At 37.6% G+C, this 22916-nt stretch overlaps 1 protein-coding gene across 2 annotated transcripts in view; it reads left to right on the top strand.

The window, feature by feature from the left end:
- par-6 (partitioning defective protein 6) overlaps positions 1-22916 on the top strand; it is a 76087-nt gene that overhangs the window by 37632 nt on the left and 15539 nt on the right. For both annotated transcript variants that reach the window (XM_067107011.1, XM_067107010.1), the window contains exon 4: positions 8971-9237. In XM_067107011.1, the coding sequence (XP_066963112.1) occupies positions 8971-9237 (267 nt within the window). The remainder of the gene's footprint in view (positions 1-8970; positions 9238-22916) is intronic.

Here is a 22916-nt window from a genome sequence, read left to right as displayed (position 1 = left end):
CTGGTAGGAGAGTCTTGTTTATTTTGAAAGGGGTGCTGATGCTATTATTGTCCTGCTTTCTTTTGTCGGAGGGGTCCTTTAGTAGTGACTGGAGGCTTGTATCACTCTCATTCACACCAAACTTTCTTAGGCAAATCAAATCAAATTAAATCAAATCAAAATCAAAAACTTTATTTCCATTTTACAATGGTTATTCTACAAAGGAAGAGGAAACTCTCATAGGTATTGTTTCCCAGATTCCCCATTTATAAGAGCGGTATATATTGTGCAATTCTGTTGTTGGGCTCATTCAGTGAGTTGTGCGGCAACAGACTCTTCAAAAAGGGTCTGAACAGATAGGGGAAGAATGCAGTAGGGAGGTTACATTGGAAAGCGAAATGTTGGAGTCCACCAATGCTTCCTTTCAAGCCTTAATGCGACACTACACTCCAGAAAGTTGTAGTGTTCCCAGTAAGGTCCACGTAAGTGTTTTGGCTACTGCAGTGAACATTGTTCTGGAAGACGTGGGAAACTTTAATAGATGGAGCCTAGTATAGAATTCAGCCATGGCTGTTCTGATACTTTTCTTGTAGGGGTCCCAAATTTTTGGGTAGCCATGCCCAATGGGAGCTTTTTCCTCTTATAAAGGACAAATGTTGCTCATTCCTTTGTAGCACTATCAGGTACTGGGATGGTGGAGACAATGGCTTTATTTCTGCTGCAAACTTGTTTCCCAGTCATCACAGAATTATGAAAATCCATCTTCACATGATTGATTGTTTCAAATATGAAGAGTCAGAAGGCTGATGCCTCCCAGAGAGCTTATTGGTTCTGTAAAATTGTTGTTGTACTATATTTTCCATTAAACTGGAGAAAGGTTGCTTCTATCATTATTATTATTATTAGGCAGGATAACCGTCTCCTTCAACAGTTTCTGAATTTTCATTGAAGGAGGGACCAAGCAACATTTAGTATTGGGAAAGGCTGCTCTATCTGGAAATTCTGTATGCTCAACTTCAGTCGGTTTTCCTTTCACTAACGAGGTATTTTCCATCTAGTGAAAGGATGCACATTGAGTTGTGTCTCCAAGGGTTATCAGTATTATTTTCAGGGGTAGATGTTGGTGCTTGTACTACATTTTGATTTGAGATTTTATTGCTGACCTGGTCTCATTTGTTACCAGTCAGAGCTCTGGGAGTAAGTAGGCTGTCTCTTATCCATTCTGATTTCAACGGGGATCAGATATTTTGGTGAGAACCATTTCTCTGCCTGGGTAGACTGTGCAGCCTCACAGTCTTCTAGTTTAAAGGATGAGAAATTTTTACATATCACACACCCGATTCCATATCCAGGATAGACCTGAATTTCTCATGGGAATCATTGATAGCATCTCTGTGCTGATACTCAGCAGTAAGTTAGTCCTCAAAGGGGTTACAGTGGACCGCCGTATTCGCGGGGGTTAGGTACTGCAACCATCCGCAAATACCTGAAAATCCGCAATATATTTGAACCTCTCAAAAAATGCTTATAACTGTGTATTTTAATAGCTGGAACACCAAAGACCCCTCTGAAAATGCTTATAACTGAGTATTTTTATGTTAATTGTGTGAGTAAATACATTTTTTATGATAAAAAATGTATTTAGTCACAAATATAACATGAAAATACAGTAATCAGTGAATATTTTTTGCCAAAAAAATCTGCAATTACTGAATTTTCTGCCATTTATTGAAAAATGCGTTCCACAGAAAGATCTGCAAATAACTGAATCCACAATTGCTGAACCACAGATGAGAGGGGGTCCACTGTACTCCCTTGGGTACATCCGTGATACTGTTCATGATTTTCCCATTAGGGAAGCCTGCATGAACTGATGAGACAAGGCAGTCGCATCACCGTTGCCTGGCAGTATAGGAAATACAAGCTGAATTTGCTATCAGTGAAGCTTACATGAACTGATGAGCCAAGGCAGTCATATCATCACTGCCTGGCAACATAGGAAGTACAGGAAGCAGAATTCTCCTATCAGGGAAGCCTGCATGAACTAATGAGCCAGGGCAGTCATATCATCACTGCCTGGCTGTATAGAAAATACAGCAAGCGGAATTTTCCTATCAGGTAAGACTGCATTAACTGATTGAGCCAAGGCAGTTGTGTCACCACTGCTTGGCAGTGTTGAAAATGAGTAAGCTGAATTTCCTATCAGGGAAGCCTGCATGAACTGATGAGCCAAGGCAGTCTTATCATCATTGCCTGGCAGTATAGAAAGTACAGCAAGCAGAATTTTCCTATCAGGGAAGCCTGCATAAACTAATTGAGCCAAGGCAGTTATATCATCACTGTCTGGTAGTATAGAAAGTACAGCAAGCAGAATTTTCCTATCAGGGAAGCCTGTGTGAACTGATGAACCAGGGCAGTCATATCATCACTGCTTAGCTGTATAGAAAGTACAGCAAGCGGAATTTTCCTATCTGGGAAGCCTGCATAAACTAATTGAGCCAAGGCAGTTATATCATCACTGTCTGGTAGTATAAAAAGTACAGCAAACAGAATTTTCCTATCAGGGAAGCCTGCATGAACTGATGAACCAGGGCAGTCATATCATCACTGCTTGGCTGTATAGAAAGTACAGCAAGCGGAATTTTCCTATCAGGGAAGCCTGCATTAACTGATTGAGCCAAGGCAGTTTTGTCACCACTGCTTGGCAGTGTTGAAAGTGAGTAAGCTGAATTTCCTATCAGGGAAGCCTGCATGAACTGATAAGCCATGGCAAATTATCATCATTGCCTGGCAGTATAGTAAGTACAGCAAACGGAATTTTCCTATCAGGGAAGCCTGCATAAACTAATTGAGCCAAGGCAGTTGTATCATCTCTGGCTGGCAGGATAGAAAGTACAGCAAGCAGAATTTTCCCGTCAGGGAAGCCTGCATCAACTGATTGAGCCAAGGCAGTTGTATCATCACTGTCTGGTAGTATAGAAAGTACAGCAAGCAGAATTTTCCTATCAGGAAAACCTGCATGAACCAATTGAGCTAAGGCAGTCATACACCACTGCCAGGCAGTACAGGCAGTCCCTGGTTATCAGCAGGGTTCTGTTCCCGACAACGTGACGATAACCAAAAATCGGAGATAATAGCTGCGATCCCCGGTTATCAGTGCTGATATCTGGTTACGGGCGCTGATAACCGGGATCAGCACAGATATCTGGTTACCGGTGCTGATAACCGGGATCAGCGCTGATAACCAGGATCGGTGCTGGAGATTGGTGTCGAAAATCCAATTATCGTCATCTCTAGACAAGCGCTGTAACCGAGGCTGCCGATAACTGGGAACTGCCTGTATAGAAGTCCAGGATAAATCACTACCCCCTAGAAGGTACAGCCACTTCAGATGGGGTTGGGTGGACCCTATCGTTGCCCCCTCAATACATGATTGCTGCATGGGAAAGGAAAGATTCTCATTTGAAGTACAGTAAACCCCCTGTATTTGCGTTCTCACAATTCGCCGATTTCTCTGTGGAACATATATGCACATTCACGGAAAATTCGCCCATTCGCAATATTTTTTACTGAGAAATATTCACTAATTACTGTATTTTCATATAATTTTCATGACTAAATGCAGTTTTTGTGATAAAACTATTAAAATACTCAGGTATAAGCATTTTTAGAGTTTTTTTTGCGTCTGAATTATCAAAATAGGTAGTTCTAAGTGTTTTTAGAGGGATTTTAAGTATTCACGGATTTTAGCCATTCATGGGGGGCTGTGGTACACATCCCCTGCGAATACGGGGCGTTTACTGTATTTGTCTCGTAAAGCAGAAGACTGTTCCCTAGATCTTCCAGATTCATTAAGGAAATTTCAGTGGCTATGTCCACTTCATGTCTCGTATCAGTGACTTCTCTTCCAAGGAGAGAGACTTTGTCTCCATCAGAGGAGTTGAAATTGGGGGTTCCTAGAATCCACTGATTTTAGAGTATTGGACCAAATTTGGATTTTGCTCAGAGAGATATGAAAACTCACTGCTATAGTTTTACTGGAACTATGTACAGTTGTCTCCTTCATCTGCACTCCTGTTGAAACCTATAACTCATAGAGACAGCTTAAAAATGAGCTTTCATCATTTAAACTGGCTGCCATATTTCACACATGTCCAGCAACCAACTAATTTCTCCTTTATTCCTTCAGGGGCTGGCTCCTGGCAGGTAGTTCTGAGCCATTTCCACAGGCAAAAAGCAGACTTAGCAATTTGCTTTGGTACAGGTAATGTGGAGGTCTTGCACAACAGTAGCCCAATAGTGAAACAAGGAACAAGTGTTTAACAAAAACTACCTAGTGTTAGCTACCTATATCACTGTATAGGCCACAAACACTTCAGTTTAACCCAGGCCTACATGGCCACAATTACATGTCCTTAGTATGATGTAAGGAACATGATCAATGGGTCATATCCATAAAATAGTAGTAATGTATTATTAAAATATTCACAGTTACTATAATAACAGTGCCTTGAAGGATTTACTCACAAATGCATTTTAAGTCAATTAAGACAAAACTGAATGGACATCCTTATTGTATATATCTACACAGTTCATAACCTTTGATTACCCCGGTCTATTCCCAAACACCAAGTAAATGTTATGTAGCCTATAGGCTACATTAGTAGTTACATAGATAAAATAAATAATAACAGGTAGGCCCTAGTTGCGATGGGGTTATGTTACAATAACTCCATCTTTACTTGAAAAAATCCTAATTTGGAATTAGCCTAGCCTTTACTAGGTTATACAGTTCAATCTGTACATATATGGTAGCCTAGACTACACTATACAGTATACTAGATATAAGGCATAATTATTAATATCAGCCACTTCTGGAGGTTCAATGCAGATTGACTTATGATAATTCAGTACAAACAGAGAAATTGAATAACAAACAAGACTCAGACATGTACTGTACAGGGGCACTCACCAAGATTTGGTCCGTTGTTTGCATACTTGAACAGTGTCAGGCTGTTGATGGCTACGTATAACTAAAAATTGGAAGAGGAGGAGGATGATAGAGCAGCAGGGTCAAGCCGCATGCTGGTTGATAATTTTCATTTTCTGTTCTAAAGTGATGGAATGGCCCTTCTTCGCACCACCAGCAGGAGATTCACGTGGGTGTTTGGCAGACATACAGATATTACATAATTTTGAGTCTATAACAGTTTACATGTGATACACAAATCACACGAACACTGACCTACCTTGACTCCTTATACAGTGAGCACGAGTGAGGTCAAGCCAGGGCGAGAGATACCCACATCCCAGCCTCGCAGGCTAACATATCGAACACCGTATGCTGCTGTCTGTTCCCATCACGCACAAAATTTTAAAATATTTTCAAAATATTGTCATATTGTATCATATAAATTCGAAAGCATTGGAACAGTTTGCTAACCCCATTGCAAACTCGAATTTTCTTATGACAAATCATCATAATTCAAGAACTTCCAGTATAGTATATATATATATATTATATATATACATATATATATATATATATATATATATATATATATATATATATATATATATATATATATATATATATATATATATATATATATATATATGAGTATAAATAATAAAATGAAGAATCATTTTATGTATTTAGAAAAGAAAATCATTATAGTGTTTGGATATTTTGTAATTATTATCATTATTATTCAGAAGATGAACTCCATTTATATATCTTAAATTTTTTTTTTAGTTCTTTTATGATGTTAATAATTATACAGTAAACCCCCATATTTGCAGTCTCACAATTCGTGGACTCACCTATTCACGGATTTCTCTATGGAACATACAGTATATATACATTATTCGCTGAAAACTCACCCATTCGAGGTATTTTTCACTGATATGATAAAACTATTAAAATTCCCCTAGTGCTCAAGTTACGATAATTCGATTTTGCGATGGGGTAAGCAATTAATACCAATACTACAATCAGGCAGCGATAGAGACCAAATTACAACAGACCAACTTCTTTTCCTCCATCTCTTTATCCCATCTTCTAGTTAAAAAAGTACAAGAGAATGATGAAAGTATTCTTGGTAACATTATGCTCTTGCGTAAATGTGTACAGCCATAAACAACCGAACGAGAAACTGTTGTTTTGCTTATAATAGCAGTTTTGCTTGTATTCCAACCATCATACCGCAGTAAACAAATACTGTAGTTATAGTACAAATAACGTTAAGTAGAATAGGACTGATATATTTTTATATTATACCCTTATTCGACATGTATAAAAGATGACGGGGAAATATACTGCTAAATTTAAGCTGCAAGTTGTAGCTGAAGCTGAGAAAACAATGCTCAAGCTGCTGATGACTATAAATTATCGTGTATCGGCAACATTTATGAAACTCGACCGTAATTAAAATTGGAGAGAAAGTATTGTAATCAAAACTACTGGGCATGAAAGAACATATTACTGCTATTTTTACGCTGATAAATGATAAATACGTAAAGCTCATATGATGAAATTGAGTGAAAATAGCGAACGGAATCTTGATTTTTTTAAAAAGAAACATGCCCCCAAACGGCCAACGTCATCTATTAATGAAAAAATAGCTAAATTAAGCTCACAATGAGATGAAGTTATATTTTGACTTAAAAACACTTCGTATAACGAAAAATAACCTTGTCCCACATGAACACTTCGTATAGTGAAAAATAACCTTGTCCCTTATAAATAAAGTATCTTGAGATTCATTTACGCTAACTATAAGCAAGAAAAGCACTCTGAACTGAGTTAAATACGGCGAAATAAACTTACTGCATAATCAGTTTCTAAATCAAAATATTGATCGCTATGATCGCAATTTATAATGCAAAAAAATAAGTATGCCTTGGTTTAACAAGACCACTGAGCTGATTAACAGCTCTCCTAGGGCTGGCCCGAAAGATTAGACTTATTTTACGTGGCTAAGAACCAATTGTTCACCTAGCAACGGGACCTACAGCTTATTGTGGAATCCGAACCACATTATGCCGAGAAATTATTTTCTATCACCAGAAATAAATTCCTCTAATTCTTCATTGGCTGGCCGGAGATTCAAAAACGGGCCCTGCAGAGTGCTAGCTGAGAACGGTACCGACCAGTCCAACGAAGAATTATAATACAAAAGAAACATAAGAATATATTCAATATTATTGGATACAGTGAATTAAAGCATAACATTTTTAAAGGTCCATGGAAAAGATGCATATTTGTTTTGTTGATGTTTGTGTAATACGATATTATGTGAATATAGAGTACAGAATAATGCAGGCTAGGCTACCATATATGTATATGATGTACCATAGTGTAGGCTAAACTAATTCTTGTTTGTTATTCAATTTCTCTTTGTATTGAATTATCATAAGTCACTCTGCATGAACCTCCAGAATTAGCTGTTATTAATAGTTACTATACCATGTATGTATAGAGTATACTTTATAGTGTAGGCTAGGCTACCATATACAGTATGTATAGATGGTACTGAGTACCCTAGTGTAGGCTAGGCTATATTCAAGATATGTTTTTTCCAGCAAACGATGGGTTTTATGGAACCTAACCTCATGGTAAATAGGATAATACCTGTATAAGCATTTGTAGTTTTTTTTTGTGTTTGAACTATCAAAATAGCCAGTTCTAAGTGTTTTTAGAAGGGTTCTAAGTATTCACGGATTTAAGCTATTCGTGTGGGATGTGTGGTATGTATCCCCTGCGAATACAGGCGGTTTACTGTATATCTTTTTAAGTTCTCTTATGATGTTAATAACCTAGGTATTATGATGCCAGTTTTAGTGACTGTAAAAGTCAACTTCCCTGAGGTTGTAGTGCAATTTTATCCTCAAAAATTAAAGCAGAGATATAATGCTTTACAATTTTCCTTGTATTTTAATAATTTACTTACATTTTTATATGTTTATTTATTGTATTGTTAATTTATTTTTTCTTTTTCAGGACTTGTTCTCTTCTTTCTGTATTTCCTATTATCTTCTTTTACTTCTTCCAAATGAACACCATTATCATTGGAAGCTTACTGTATATTTCAAGTTATTGGGTTAGTTCCATATGAATAGTGGTTCATCTTCTGAATAATAATAATGACAATTATTACAAAATATCCAAACACTATTAATGCTTTTCTTTTCTAAATACTTATGCTTCTCTATTATATTGGAATTTATAAATTACCATGTACCTGGTAATACAAAAAAAAAGCATAAAGTGGTTGAAAGGTGAAAATAGATCATACGTAAAAAAGAAAAGATTGAAGGTCATAATATGCAAGAAAGATGACTTGTTTTACTTTGGTAGTGAGATATATTTATGCTTAGGAGTAGCTAATTTTTATGCAATTTTTTATCGGTGATATTTGAGTAAACTTTGGGCAGTATGAATATGATTATATTTTTTATTCTTTCTCCTTGATTGTTATTGTAGCAGCAGGTCTTTTGGAACAAGTTTAGCTGTCGTATAAATTTTAATTTAGTATATTTTGGTTTTGATTAAATTTGCCAAACTCATTCTCACTAAGTTTTAATTCATGGTCTTTATTTACTAATATTTTATCATTATTATTTGTTTTGTTTTTGTTTATTTAGATTTTATTAGTGTTCTACTTGGTTCAGTGTCAATGACCCTGGCAGTCATGATGCCAGATGACTAACAATTAATCAAATAAATCTGTGATTGTAAGACTGTAATAATCATAACAGTGGATAAGGTAGGCATGATGCCAGATGACTAACAATTAATCAAGTAAATCCATGATTTATTTTTTGTCCAGTCCAGTTTTGCTGTTTTCAAAATTTGAAGTCTAAGGTTTACCTATTTATCTTTGCATTTAATTTTTTTTTTTTTTTTTTTTTGCTATTGGTTTTTTCAGTCTTATTGAATTTTGCTATTTTGATGATACAGTGCAAATTGTTTTCCAATTTTGCCGGTAGGTAGCAGCAATCATTGACGTTGATGTTGTCCCAGAAGTGTTCAGAAGAGTAAGACTTTTAAAACATGGTTCGGACAAGCCTCTAGGTTTCTACATTCGTGATGGCACAAGTGTTCGTGTCACTCCTCATGGCCTTGAGAGGGTACCTGGAATTTTCATCTCAAGACTGGTGCCTGGAGGACTAGCAGAAAGCACTGGCCTCTTGGCTGTTAACGATGAAGTGCAAGAAGTCAATGGTATTGAAGTCCATGGAAAAACCTTAGATCAGGTAGGTACGGTGTTCAGACAAATGAAACATATGGTAAGGCTTTTCTAGAACATTTAATTTGAAGCTATTTAGTTTTTGTTCTTTACTTTACCTCACCAATATGTGTACATTCACTCATTCACAGCTGGTTCTATATAACAATTCTGCACCGGAACACAATGAAATTTTTACAATAATCAGATCTTCACCCAAGGAAACGAGAGTATTCTAAAGCATCCTGTTTATTTTTTATTGAGTAAGTAGTTACCATTTTGTACTGGATTTTGGTGTATCCACATTAAAAATATGAGTCATATTCAAATCTTCGTGAGTGCAAGCTTACCGATACATGATACAGCGCCTGTTCCAAAGAAGGGCATAACTGCAGACAGAAACTACTGGCCAATTTTTATTCTCTGTGTGCTCTCCAAAGTTGCAGAAAAACTTATTTTTAAGCCTCTACATTAGTAGGGAGACTCTAAAGAAATGTTTGCTGATAGTCAGTATGCATATAGGAAACGGTGAGGTACCTGCGATGTTCTTTTAGATTTGACAATGCCATTTTGAGTGTAGAGTAATTCAAATGGATTTTAGTTCTGCTTTCAGTTTAGTAAATCAGAAGGCACTTATTTATAAGCTTCAGGATCTTAGAGTGGGTGGATATGTTTTAGGTTTACAGTAACACCTTGAAATTAGGCAAGGATAGGTTCCAGAACCTAACTTTGTGTAAGGCGAGGATTCGCGTAAGTTTGGTACTGTCACTAAGAATGTTAATACATACAGGAGATGCTTATTTCCAGAGTTTAAACCATAAAATGTTAAAATCATGTTCCCAAAGCACTTTAATTACATTTAAAAGTGAGCTTAATACTGTGCTGTAATTTATTACAGTACCGAGAGAGAGAGAGAGAGAGAATTGCGGTTGCCCTTAAGTTAATTATCTCTTGAAATTATTCATGAATTATAATGGAGACAGAGAGAATAATGTGAGAGAGAGAGAGAAGTTATTCTTACGTTAGATATCAAAAGATGGAAATTTGTGATTTATGAAGGAGAGAGAGAGAGAGGTTTCAGTATCCTTCATAATGGTACGTATTTTATTTGATCATCGAGTGGGCAACATATTGTATTTGACCTTCCAGTGGGCAACATTTTCTACCTTCGTGGTCAATATGTCAAGATAATTGACAGCTAGGTTACACCCTCCCTTGCTCCAAAGCTTTGGAGAAGACGGGGAATCGATATGTATTTTAAAATTTTACATAATTTACTTAGAAATGGATAAATGTTGTAATTATAGCATGGAAAATATGAAAAAATTAACAACAAAGTAATGTCACTGTTCTGACGGTGTGATGATAACCGAAAATCATTGCTTTTTTGGCAAGTTTTGGGGCTTATCAGCACCTCTGTTAGATATGTATCGGCACCGATAAGTGCAAATCGACGATTTTTGGCACCAAAAATTGCCAGTTTTTGTCACTAGACAAGTGCCATAAAACCTGATCGCCAATAACCGGAACTGCCTGTATGTTACATATGCATAACAAATCTCTCTCTTATCTCAGTGAGAGAAAGAACAAAAATACAACTTATATGTCAAAGCAAATATTAAAGTACCAGAGAGAGATGTTTACATTGACAGCTGTGTTGTGATTTTAGTTGCATACAGTATGTATGTACAAAAATCAAAATAGTAAAAATTTTTCATACCAATTTTACACGTAAAAGCATGAAAACTTATAAATTACATAAAAAATTAAATATAAACACTTCTGCAGGGTTTTCTCGAGGATTTGCAAGTGTCGCGTGTCTGAAAAAACCACATGCCAATTAAGTAGGTTCCAATGAAAAGTGCATGTCTGTGAATTCGCGCAACTCGAAGTGTGCAAGATCGAGGTATTACTGTACTTCAAGATTTCCTTACAGGTAGGCAGCAACGAGTTGCTATTGATGGGATCTTTAGCAAACCAAGACCTATTGTGTCTGGAGTTCTACAGGGTAGTGTTCTTGGTCCACTGTTATTAGTGCTGCGGCGGACAGCTGAAAAGTGCTCTAAAAATGAAGATGCCCCTACTGGAGGTATAACAAGTTGAATGTGGTATGAAATTGAAGCTTTAGTCTTGTACTTTCCAGAAATGGAGTTGTACTTGCCAATATCCCTGCACAACGTTTTCTTTTTAACACTTTTTACTGTAAACTTCCCTAGAATTTTTTGTGCCATGTATACACTTTCTTTATCATATTCTTACACTTACAAAAGATTTAAACATAAGTAAGGCATAGTTTCATATGCTTTAGGATACGAGGAATCGTAATATGGCCACCATTTTATTGTCGGAACCACATAAAAGTAAATAAAAGAGGCTTTTCGTAGAAAAACAGTGAAAAAAAATGGAAAAACATAATTTCATTTATGTTCATGACCAAACTGTCACAGATATGAACATTTCTACCTTATTCATTGTTTTAGAGCATTTAATGCACTTTCTGGTGAGACCAAAATGAATAAGCTAACACAACTTAGTATGATTTTAAAGCAATTTTGCAAGAAACATCTTTTGCATGTAATTTTGTGTGGAATTAGTCATTTGGAAGTAGAATCATTTATAAGTAATTCTATTACTATAGATAATAAGGGCAAACATTAGAAGATACTACCAATGGTATAAGAGAGATTTAAGATAAATAAAGTACAAACAAAATATAGTATTGGTATCGTCATGCAATACGATGTTTTTACAACAGATTCCTTTCAGACACTGTAATCAGATGCTTAAAAAGCATAAACACGATGAGTAACTAACCTTACTCGTCTTTCTCATCCTCATCATCATCATCTTGAATTACAATGGCAGTATTTGAACAACTATTACAGTTGAATATCTCTATACATTTTAGGCCTACTAAGATGCATGGACATTTTCTGCCATCAGTGCATTGTTCATCTTTACAGAAGAGGTGGGTCAAGTCACATATTTCTTTTGGGGCAGACTCCTTCAGGCTTGTTATATATTGCAGCTCTTTATCACATTTCATCCAACCATAATTAGTAGGATCTATTATCTTTGGCTTTGCGATATGGCTACTGCACCAAATTATGGTCTGTAACTTTGCTCTTAGAGCATGTTGCATGAAGGCATCATCAGTAGGTGGGAGAGAGGATACTGGTTTGTCAGATAAGGTTGCCATCTGAAAACGCAGCTCATCGAGGGTATTACATATCTTGCCTTTAATACCCTTTTCATACATCAAAAGGGTAAACTTTCTAGCTGCTTCTACCCCAGCCTCCTTATCTGCAAAGTGAAACTCCGTTAGTCGTATTAGAGTATCTTGATGTTTTTGAAGGATAGTATAAGCAGTACGTTTTCCAAGTTTGAAGAGACCACTGGTTGTATGACAACCTGTAAGTGCATGTGCTGCTGGTAGCATTGAACACAGCTCTTTCCCAACTGTTGCAGCAATTTTAAACACGGGTATAAATCTCTCCCGGTGACAAACTTTCCCGAGTGACCAGAGTGCATGTACACATCTTTGCTTAATTTCCCTCTGCTTTGGTAGTACAACAGGATAACTAAGACATCTGTATCATCACTTCTAATAATAGTGCCTGGAAATGATGTCATATATGTTGCATGCAGTAGCATCTTTGTGCCTGCCTCTTCATGGGTTGAGAATAGTTTTTCTAGATATCTGCCTCCTTGGCAGGTTATTTCTCTCACAACTTCTCCATTAGGATAACCTCCAGCAATTACAGGTGCCTTTTTCTCTGGAAGTCTCTCTGAGACTCTGGCCTCTACGTAATTACTCAGAAAATGAATGAGGGTCATTTTGTTCATTCCCGACTTGAGAAATTGTCTGTAGTCGGGAACCTGTCTATTTCCCACAATTATATGAGAAGGAGCACCAATGGTAGTTAGTATGTCACCACGTCGCTGCCGTTCTTTGCCTTTGATACCTGAACTTAAGTCATAGCGGTCATACACTAACACAAGGGTCTCAGTATCAAGGTCAGGGTTCATGAATAGGGTAATCAACTTCTTGAAAATAACTTCTCTTAGGTCATCAAAAGTTTTGAACTGTGATTCATTAACACCTTGGATAAAACTCATGCCATCAATGATGTACGCTGTTGGAGTGTGGCATTTGGTTTTCAATTCAGTTTCTTCCAATTTGTATGCTAGATCAGACTTTGTGGCCTTTTTCATGGTTCCATCATCTTGGAATAGTGCAGATGGAACTGGAGTTAATTCAAAGGACAAACCTTCTTCATATTAATGTCTCGATACTTTGCAACTGATAGCAGGCGATGGAACAATACCTCTGGATCAAGCATCATTTTCCTAGTTGTGTCAAAAAACATTGCCTTTTTCATGATCTTGAAAGTCACCATTGTACCCTTGGGAATGGAATCCCAAAAGCTTCTTGTTCCTTCATCCATTAGCCTCTCAGAGATGAAGTTTTGAACTATCGTCTTTCCTCTTTCTGGAACTGATGTCAGACATTTCTCTACAGCCTTGGTAGCAATCTGGCCAGTAGTGATGTTAATCAATTCTTTAGGGATGGTGTCTACGTCAAAGGGGTTTTGACAGTGCTTCATGATGCAATCTTTTATGGCACACCAATCATCAAAGCTCCTAGACTCATCACTTGCCTCATATGCCCTTTTCTTTCGCTGATACAAGCTGCAGGCTGTTACTTGATGTACTCTTCTTGTTTTTGTTACACTAGTGGCAGACAAGAAAGACTCAGCTGTGCCAGAGGTTGCAATGCCAGCTTCTTCAATCACTGTTGTCCACCCAATGCTTTGAGCAAACTACCAGCTACTCTTAAAGCAGCCATCTCAATGTGCAGTAAGCCCATTAGTATGACAAAACTGCCATACGTTTGTGGCCACTTCCATTGAATCTGCTTGGCCAGTGCAAACAGTGGCTGATCTACAGCAAAACTGGACTCTGACTTGGATTTAAGTATGACATCTTTGATTTTGTCCATGGCATGCTAGATAGTTGACACCTCATTAGAATGGTCTCTCAGTAAGGGCAGACATATCCATGTCAAACTGCAGATCTTTCACTTCTTGAGCATTTTGTGCTGATCATGTAACTGTAATGTATTGTCATAGACTTCTGTAAGAGCTACTGACTGCAACCACTCGCACTCAGGTTTTAGATTCAGCACTGCAGGTAGGGTGGGAATGTCACCCGCAGGAGGTAAAGGGCCCTTCTCCAGAAAAGCGGGTTTTACTTTTCATGCACCTTTCTGGGAGCTGAGGAATCTTTTTAACCTTTTCTTTAGAGCCAGTTCTACTTGAGACTCTCCTCTTCCAGTACTCGGGAACAGAGAAGTACTTGTCCCATGGAATGATATTCTTGCTGTTGTTGCCGTTGGGTCATGGTGAATGTTATCTACAGCTGCAAGTGTGAACATGCTGCGCTTCATCTGTGGTGGACACACTCATCTTCAACTTACTGACTAACGACAGCCTCGCCCAGCTGGTTTGATATTTCAATTATGCGATCACATGAGACAGACAATCCTTGTTCAAACAGTGTGTCCACTAGCTGTTTTTCTGAGTCCTTGAATACAGAAACAGTCCCAGATAAACAGATAAAGGTGATTCTCTCTTCTTTGAGTGTTTGTAACTTGTAGCTGTGAGTTTTTTCTTGGAACAACAGTTATACTGTAGCAATTGAGCTATTGCAACATCAGCTTTAGACACAGCACTTTCCATTTGTGCCTTGATACCTGATCCATGGGCAAGACAGGTGACAAAATGTTGCAGCTGTGGAGGAACACTTGATTTTAGGTACTGGCTATCAAACTTCCTATTGAATGAGCTGGAGCATTGGGGCATCTTTTTCCTGAGTATGTCAGCAGTTTTCGAAATAAGTATGGCTTCATCGTAGTTTTACCGTGTCTGAAGATAGAACTGGTCCAATGTCTTTTTGGAAAGCTGTTATCACATCTCTTCCACTCTTATATGCCTCTACCTCTGGAGCATGGAACAAGATCCTCTCCTTCAGCTTAGTACCATTCACATTTGGTCCTGCTACACATAACTGACCAAGCTATTCATAGTACATTTTTGTTAGATCAGGCAGTCAGAACACAGTCACTTGATCAGCACCGGCAGCATTCCTGCTTTCATGTAAGCAAGCAATTAGTTCAGAGAAAGCGAGTAAATATCCACTATTACTGTCACTGTTCTCCAGCCTCCTTTCTTCTGATTTTAAAGAACGAGCTTTGTTTCGCAGACCTATGTAGCAATGCAGATGATATTGTAGCCTTTGGGCAACTACATCAGGGCCTCTAAGCTTGGCTTGCAGTTTGCTGTCACTGAAAGTCAGTGCAATCTCCTCTAGTGATACACCAATCTGCATTGTTGATGCATGTCTTAAATTTTCCCAAGTGTCCTCCTTTTCACAGATAAAACAAATATTCTCTTTTGTGTTGATGTGGTGCCTTTTCGGACTTGAGAGATATCAGGCGGAATTCTTCCTTAGGGCACTACCACAGATTCCAGAGGGGTCTGGCTCTGGGGATAGGACTCTCGACATTCTATCCGGTTTGCCCACACCACGATTAGAGTGGGGTTGATAGTATTCTCATAATACCTTCAGTCTTAGCAAGTAGGTTTGGCTTACACTTGGGCCACTATAATCGTGTTGTGCCGTCCCGTGGGGTAGGGTAGTGATGCGGACGTTTGGGAGTCAGCTCTCACTTGTGCCTTTGGTGGAAGAATAATCCCCATGAAAGGCTGATGATATCTTTTTAAGGTTTTCAGGTTTATTATTATTTTTTTTTTTTTTTTTTTTTACCCCTCTCAAATCTTTATGTCTAGTATTTGTAAGGATTTGAGTACCCCTGGACCCTCTGATGGTGCTGTTGTGGCACCTCTGCGCCCACGTTGGTGATTGAAATTTCTCCAAATGTTGATGACTTCTCCAAAAATAAATTATCAAAAAGCAGTAATAACAGATATCCTGATCCCCCTCCTGCCTTCCCCTCCCCTTCATTGATGACGATTTCAAGCAAGGACACGGACTTCTCTAAGAGATCTTCATCGAAAATTAAATCCTCAGCACAGCCAGGTTGTGTGAAAAATTTGACAATGCTCCATATCGAAGACTTACCAGCCTGTTGTGATTATGAAATGATCTTGACAGGTCTGAAATCATTTGGAACTGTTGTAGAAATCAGGATGAACTTTATTGGTATTGAATCTAAATGGGAAGCATAGGTTACCTTTAGTAGCCATGATGGGGCTCTAAAGACTAGTAGTATGATATGTGTCTTACAAATAGGTCAAGGTACAGTACGAGGAGCCTTAACAGACAAAGTTCACAAAGACATGGACGTTTATGCGCCATCTAAATGGGCTCAGGATAAACCAGAGGGAAACCAGAATGCAGAAATAAGGACTCCTAAACCTCCTATGTGGGTGGTAGCTTCAGCCAAGGAGGAAAATTATAACTACAGTACTATAAATTTTGCAGGTTTCTTCAGAAAAAGGTGGGAGGAATCCGTTTTGGGGTTTAATCCAAGAGTCCCATATACCATTGTATATTTCTTTGAATTAATATTTGTGGAATTTTCCACTTTTGCTAAAATTTATTGGACCTGATAAAAAGGAAAAGGTATCAACTGCCTGATAATGTTCGGACCTGAGAGATATCAGGCATAACTATCCTTTAGGGCACTACCACGGGTTCCAGGGGATTCTGGTTCTGGGGATAGGACTCTCTGCATTCTATCCGGTTTGCCCATAACACGATTAGAGTGGGGTTGATAGTATAGTAATACCCTGAACTTGTGCGATTTGAGTTGCACGAATTCACAGACACGAATTTTTCATTGGAACCTAACTAATGGTCATACACGAGTTTTTCACAGACACGCGAACATTTGTGATCACTGAGAAACCCTGCAAAAGTGTTTGTTTAATTTTTTATGTCATTTTTAAGTTTTCAAGCTTTTATGTGTAAATTAAATAACATTAAATATTATTAAAAGTAATAATCTCTCTCTCTCTCTCTCTCTCTCTCTCTCTCTCTCTCTCTCTCTCTCTCTCTCTCTCTCTCTCTCTCTCTCTCTCTTTTAGTGAGATGAATTTTTATGGTACATGTATACAGGTATGTTTTATTTGTATGATAAATAAACTTTTTACCTAATAATAAGTACTAATTTTCAAATATTAATAAGATTAATAAAATTAAATAATAATGATAATAATAGTAATATTAATAATAATAATAATAATAATAATAATAATAATAATAATAATAATAATAATAAAACTGTAATTACAAAATTCGTATTATTTTGAACAAACAAATTCTTCCCTGTCTTTTGTAAGAAGGTCAGAGGGAAAACTGTCAGACATGTCATTTAACATGACAAGAAAGGGAGTGTTGCCAATCAGTGGTCAGATTTCTCTCTCTCTCTCTCTCTCTCTCTCTCTCTCTCTCTCTCTCTCTCTCTCTCTCTCTCTCTCTCTCTCCATAATAATTCATAAAAAATTTCACTCTCTTAAGTAAGGACAACTGTTATCTCTCTCTCTCTCTCTCTCTCTCTCTCTCTCTCTCTCTCTCTCTCTCTCTCTCTCTCTCTCTCTCTCTCTCTCTCTCTCTCTCTCTCTCTCTCTCTCTCTCTCTTTTGTTCGAAGTTAGCCAACCTGTGTATTACAGCACTGTTTCTCTGTATGTCTTTAATTGTACAGTAGATAATTTTGAATTGATCTAATTTTACCTGTACAGTTTACAAACTGTAAATGTGCTGTTCTAAAACATAGAGACATAGAGCATTTCAGAACAAAGAGAAAGTGACAGAATAAAGAAGTTTTTAAAAACAAGGTTGAGAAGACTTCTAAAAATAGATCAGTGTAATGGGGAGAGAGTCACACACACCTATATTCTTAAGTCAACCATTTATTTCGTTTTTTAAGGGTAATGTATTAAGCTAACTTTTAAATGAAGATACAGTAACTTTAATTTCATTTAAAAGTTCCCTTGACATCTAATGTAAGTCTCTCTCTCTCTCTCTCTCTCTCTCTCTCTCCGTAATAATTCATAAATAATATAACTTGATATTTCAAGTAAGGACAATCTCTCTCTCTCTCTCTCTCTCTCTCTCTCTCTCTCTCTCTCTCTCTCTCTCTCTCTCTCTCTCTCTCTCTCTCTCTCTCTCTCTCTCTCTCGTGTGTTATTCTCTCAGTCTCCATAATAATTGATAAATAATTTCACCCTCTTAAATAAGGACAACCCTTATCTCTCTCTCTCTCTCTCTCTCTCTCTCTCTCGTTCATAGTTAGCGCTCACACATTTTTACAACTTATTAATTCTCTATACATCTTTACCTGTACAGTAGATAGTTTAAATTGGTCTAATTTGACCTGTATCGTCTACAAAGTGTAAATGCGCTAGTACTGCAAATACGTTCTGAAACATAGTGACATAATAACCAAGAGTTGTATTAGTCAAAATATAAAACACTGTTTGTTCATAAAAAAGCATTTCAGAACAAAGAGAAAGAGATGAGAATAAAGAAGTTGTTAAAAAGAGGTTGAGACGACTTCTAAAAATAGGTCGGTTAGAAGCGGGGAGAGAGAGAGAGAGAAATTCTCTTCCAACTCTCAATTTTTATGTCAACCATTTATTTCTCTTTTTTAAGGGTAATGTATTAAGCTAACTTTTAAAAGAAATTACAGTAACTTTAATTTGATTTAAAAGTTAACTTAATCATTTGGGAGCATGATTAGGGTCATATTTAGTGTTTAAACTTTAGAAATCAGCATTTATTAGCATTTTTAGAGACCATGCCAAACTTACGCGAAAATTCACCCTGTGCGAGGGGTTCTGGAACCTAACCTTGCGTAAGTTCGGAGTATGACTGTATTCTCATAATACCTTCAGTCCTAGCAAGCAGGTTTGGCTTACACTTGGCCCACTATAATCGTGTTGTGCCATCCCGTGGGGTAGGGTAGGGATGTGGACGTTTGGGAGTCAGTTCTCACTTGTGCCTTTGGTGGAAGAATAATCCCCATGAAAGGCTGATGATATCCTTTTAAGGTTTTCAGGCTTATTATTATTTTTTTTTTTTTTTACCCCTCTGAGGTCTTTATGTCTAGTATTTGTAAGGATTTGAGTACCCCTGGACCCTCTGATGGTGCTGTTCTGGCACTTTGGAGATTGAAATTTCTCCAAATGTTGATTTCTCCAAATAATAATTTGACAAAAATCAGTAATAACAAATATCCTGATCCCCCTCCTGACTTCCCCTCCCCTGGACCCGCTAGCCATGCTTCATTGATGACGACTTCAAGCAAGGACACGGACTTCTCTAAGAAATCTTCATCGAAAATTAAATCCTCACCATAGCCAGGTTGTGGGAAAAATTTGACAATGCTCCATATCTAAGACTTACCAGTCTGTTGTGATTATGAAATGATCTTGACAGCTCTGAAATCATTTGGAACATGTAGAACTCAGGATGAACTTTATTGGTATTGAATCTAAATGGGAAGCATGGGTTACCTTTAGTAGCCATGATGAGGCTCTAAAGGTAGTAGTATGATATGTGCCATACAAATAGGTCAAGGTACAGTACGAGGAGCCTTAACAGACAAAGTTCCCAAAGACATGGACGTTTATGTGCCATCTAAATGGGCTCAGGATAAACCAGAGAGAAATCAGAATGAAGAAATAAGGGCTCCTAAACCTCCTACGTGGATGGTAGCTTCAGCCAAGGAGGAAAATTGTAGCTACTATAAATTTTGCAGGTTTCTTCAGAAAAAGGTGGGAGGAATAAAGAGTGGTGATATTTCTCGTTTTGGGAAGAACACTGTTCTTATTCATGCCAAATCCACAACCCAAGCATATATGCTGACCTTGTTGGACATAAAAATGTTGAAATGATTACAAAGATCAAGCCTTACTTAAGCTTTAGTTAATGGGAGAGGAGCACTATATAATAAAGACCTTTATGACATGACAGAAGAAGAAATTCTAGAAATGATTCCCACTTCAGTTTGGAGAGTGAAAAAGGCAGCTATTGCCAACATGATCATTTTAACCTTTATAGGCTCTGAAGTACCTTCTTATGTCATATTTGAAAATGAAATGGTATGAGCACATCTTTCCAGCAAAGACCAATGCAGTGCTATCATTGTTTTAAGTTTGGCCACTTATCAGAAAACTGCAAAAATGCAAAAATTTGTATAAACTGCTCTGGTGTCCATCATGATGATGGGTGTAGTAGAAAAGCAAAATGTGTTAATTGTTGACGGGAACATAAATCCAAGAACAAAAATTGTGAAAATTACAAATTTGAACTGTCTGCACTAAATAAAGCCAATGCAAGTATTGGTTTTGCAAAAAGACAATTAGGACAACAACCTAGGAGCTATGCGCAAGTTCTTAAGCCACTACCTCTATATACCACTAGGGGTGCAGTGGCAACACCCTCTAATGTAGCAGGTGCATCAACCCCTGTGGTAGTGGCCCAGCCATCTGGGTCAGGTGCTTGGCCTGTTGAGGCTAGAGCACAAGCCTCCAAGGAGGATAAGGTGGCACTTGACCCAACCACCTTGGAATTGTCTCAGGCAGAGTCTCTGCCTGATTTTATGGAGACTGAGGAGCAAAAGCACCAAAAGTGATGTTCCCCTCATCCTCTCCTCCCTCAAAAAATCCAATTAAACATGTATCACTTAGTAATAGATATGAAATACTAAGCTCGATGCAAGAACCCCAGCCTGAATTTAAACAAATTGACAAGAAAGGGAAACAAAACGACACCAGTAAATCAACAGATAATAAACCAAACCAGTCCTTTTCAAATGATCTCTTGATAATACTCATAAACAAAAGAGAATAAATGAGAAGGCTCCATCCAAAAGGCCTTCCACCAAGCCCAAAAAATAGTTTTCACGTCAATACTACAATGGAACCGTAGAGGTCTTAGGCCTCGAAGCGAAGAGCTGAAGGTATTGCTCCATGACCATGCCCAGGTATTGTGTGTCTCCAGGAAACTAAACTTGGAAGCACACAATATAATCCTGGGTTAAATTACAGCATATATAATCCTCCACCACCAATCGGAGATAGAGCTAAGGGAGGTGCAGCAATTATTGCACATAATTCATTGCAACACTCCTTGCTATCAATTAATACTCATCTCCAAGCTGTAGCAGTAACTTTCATTTTAGACAAGCAAATGACAGTTTGCTCCATCTACTTTCCTCCTGATTTGGATTTCACTTAGTGATATTCATTTACTGATGTATCAGCTTCTCACTCCTTTCCTTCTTGGTGATTTTAATGCTCACAACCCCATATGGGATGGGAACACGACAGATACCAAGGGAAGGATGTTGGAGGGTATTATGGGTGATCTTAATATCAGTATACTCAATAATAGAGCCATGACTTACCATAACATCTAAACATCTATTCCACTACTTATTCGGCTATTGATCTGAGCTTTTGCTCATCTAGTGTTCACATTGATTATGGATGGTCAGTAAATGAATATCCAAATGGGAGTGACCACTTCCAATTAATATAAAAACAGTTAAGAATGAGTCATCTCCCAAATGGAAGGTAGATGAAGTGGACTGGAAGAAATTTAGTGAGTCTGTTCTCATGGACAAGAATGTAAAATCATTTCCATCCACCTCAGAGGCATATAATTACTTCAGTGACACCACCATCAATAGTGCAAATACCCCTATTCCAACAACAAAAGGGAAGCCCTCTAGACCAGCAGTTCCTTGGTGGAACAGAACCTGCAGTAGTATGAGAAAGACCACTAGAAAATGCTACAAAAATATAAGAGGAGTGGAACTGCCCAAGCCAAAGGTATTTACCAACATGCTGTGGCCAAGCAAAATAAATATTTTAAAAAAGCAAAAAGGGAGTTATGGATGTACTACTAATGGCATTAGCTCAAAAACACCATCCAAAATGATTTGGAAGAAAATTAAAAAACTAAATGGCAAGTTTGTCCCTGAACCTCTGCCTAGTCTTAAGATAAATGGTGACCTAATCACTCAACCAAAGAGGGTCACAGAAAAATTAGGAGAACATTTCTCGAGAATATTGAGTAGTGAGAACTATTCTCTAGAATCCCAAGACATTAGAAATGCCCAGATTTCTCTTGATTTAAGTGAAAATAATTTTGAACCATATACAGTAATGCAAAATTTAGACTGCAGGAACTCAAAGATGCCTTGCAGAATACCAAACCATCTGCCCGTGGTGAAGATAAAATACTTTTTGAAATGCTGAAACATCTTCCAGAAAAGTCAAAGAAATTTCTTTTAGATATAATAAATGAAATGTGGGAAACTGGTATTATTCCTAAGAGCTGGAAATTGTCATTAGTCCTCCCTATGAAGAAACCAAACAAGAATCCTACTTTACGCAGCAGCTGCAGACCAGTAGCTCTCACCAGTTGTGGTTAACACCAGACTTGTATGGCACTTAGAAACAAATAAAGTGCTTTCTCCATTCCAGTTTGGCTTTAGGAAAAGTAGATCTACTCTAGATCCCTTGCTCAGGCTCTCAAACCAAATACAACAAGGTTTTGCTAAATAGAGCCAAACAATAGGAGTTATCTTTTATTTGGAAAAGGCATATGACACGACATGGCGTTATGGTATTATAAAAAAGTTGTTTAAGATGGGTATTAAAGGAAAAATT

This window comes from Macrobrachium rosenbergii, chromosome 7 (assembly GCF_040412425.1).
Source record: "Macrobrachium rosenbergii isolate ZJJX-2024 chromosome 7, ASM4041242v1, whole genome shotgun sequence".
Taxonomy (NCBI): domain Eukaryota; kingdom Metazoa; phylum Arthropoda; class Malacostraca; order Decapoda; family Palaemonidae; genus Macrobrachium; species Macrobrachium rosenbergii.
This window is presented reverse-complemented; position numbering and strand designations above follow the sequence as displayed.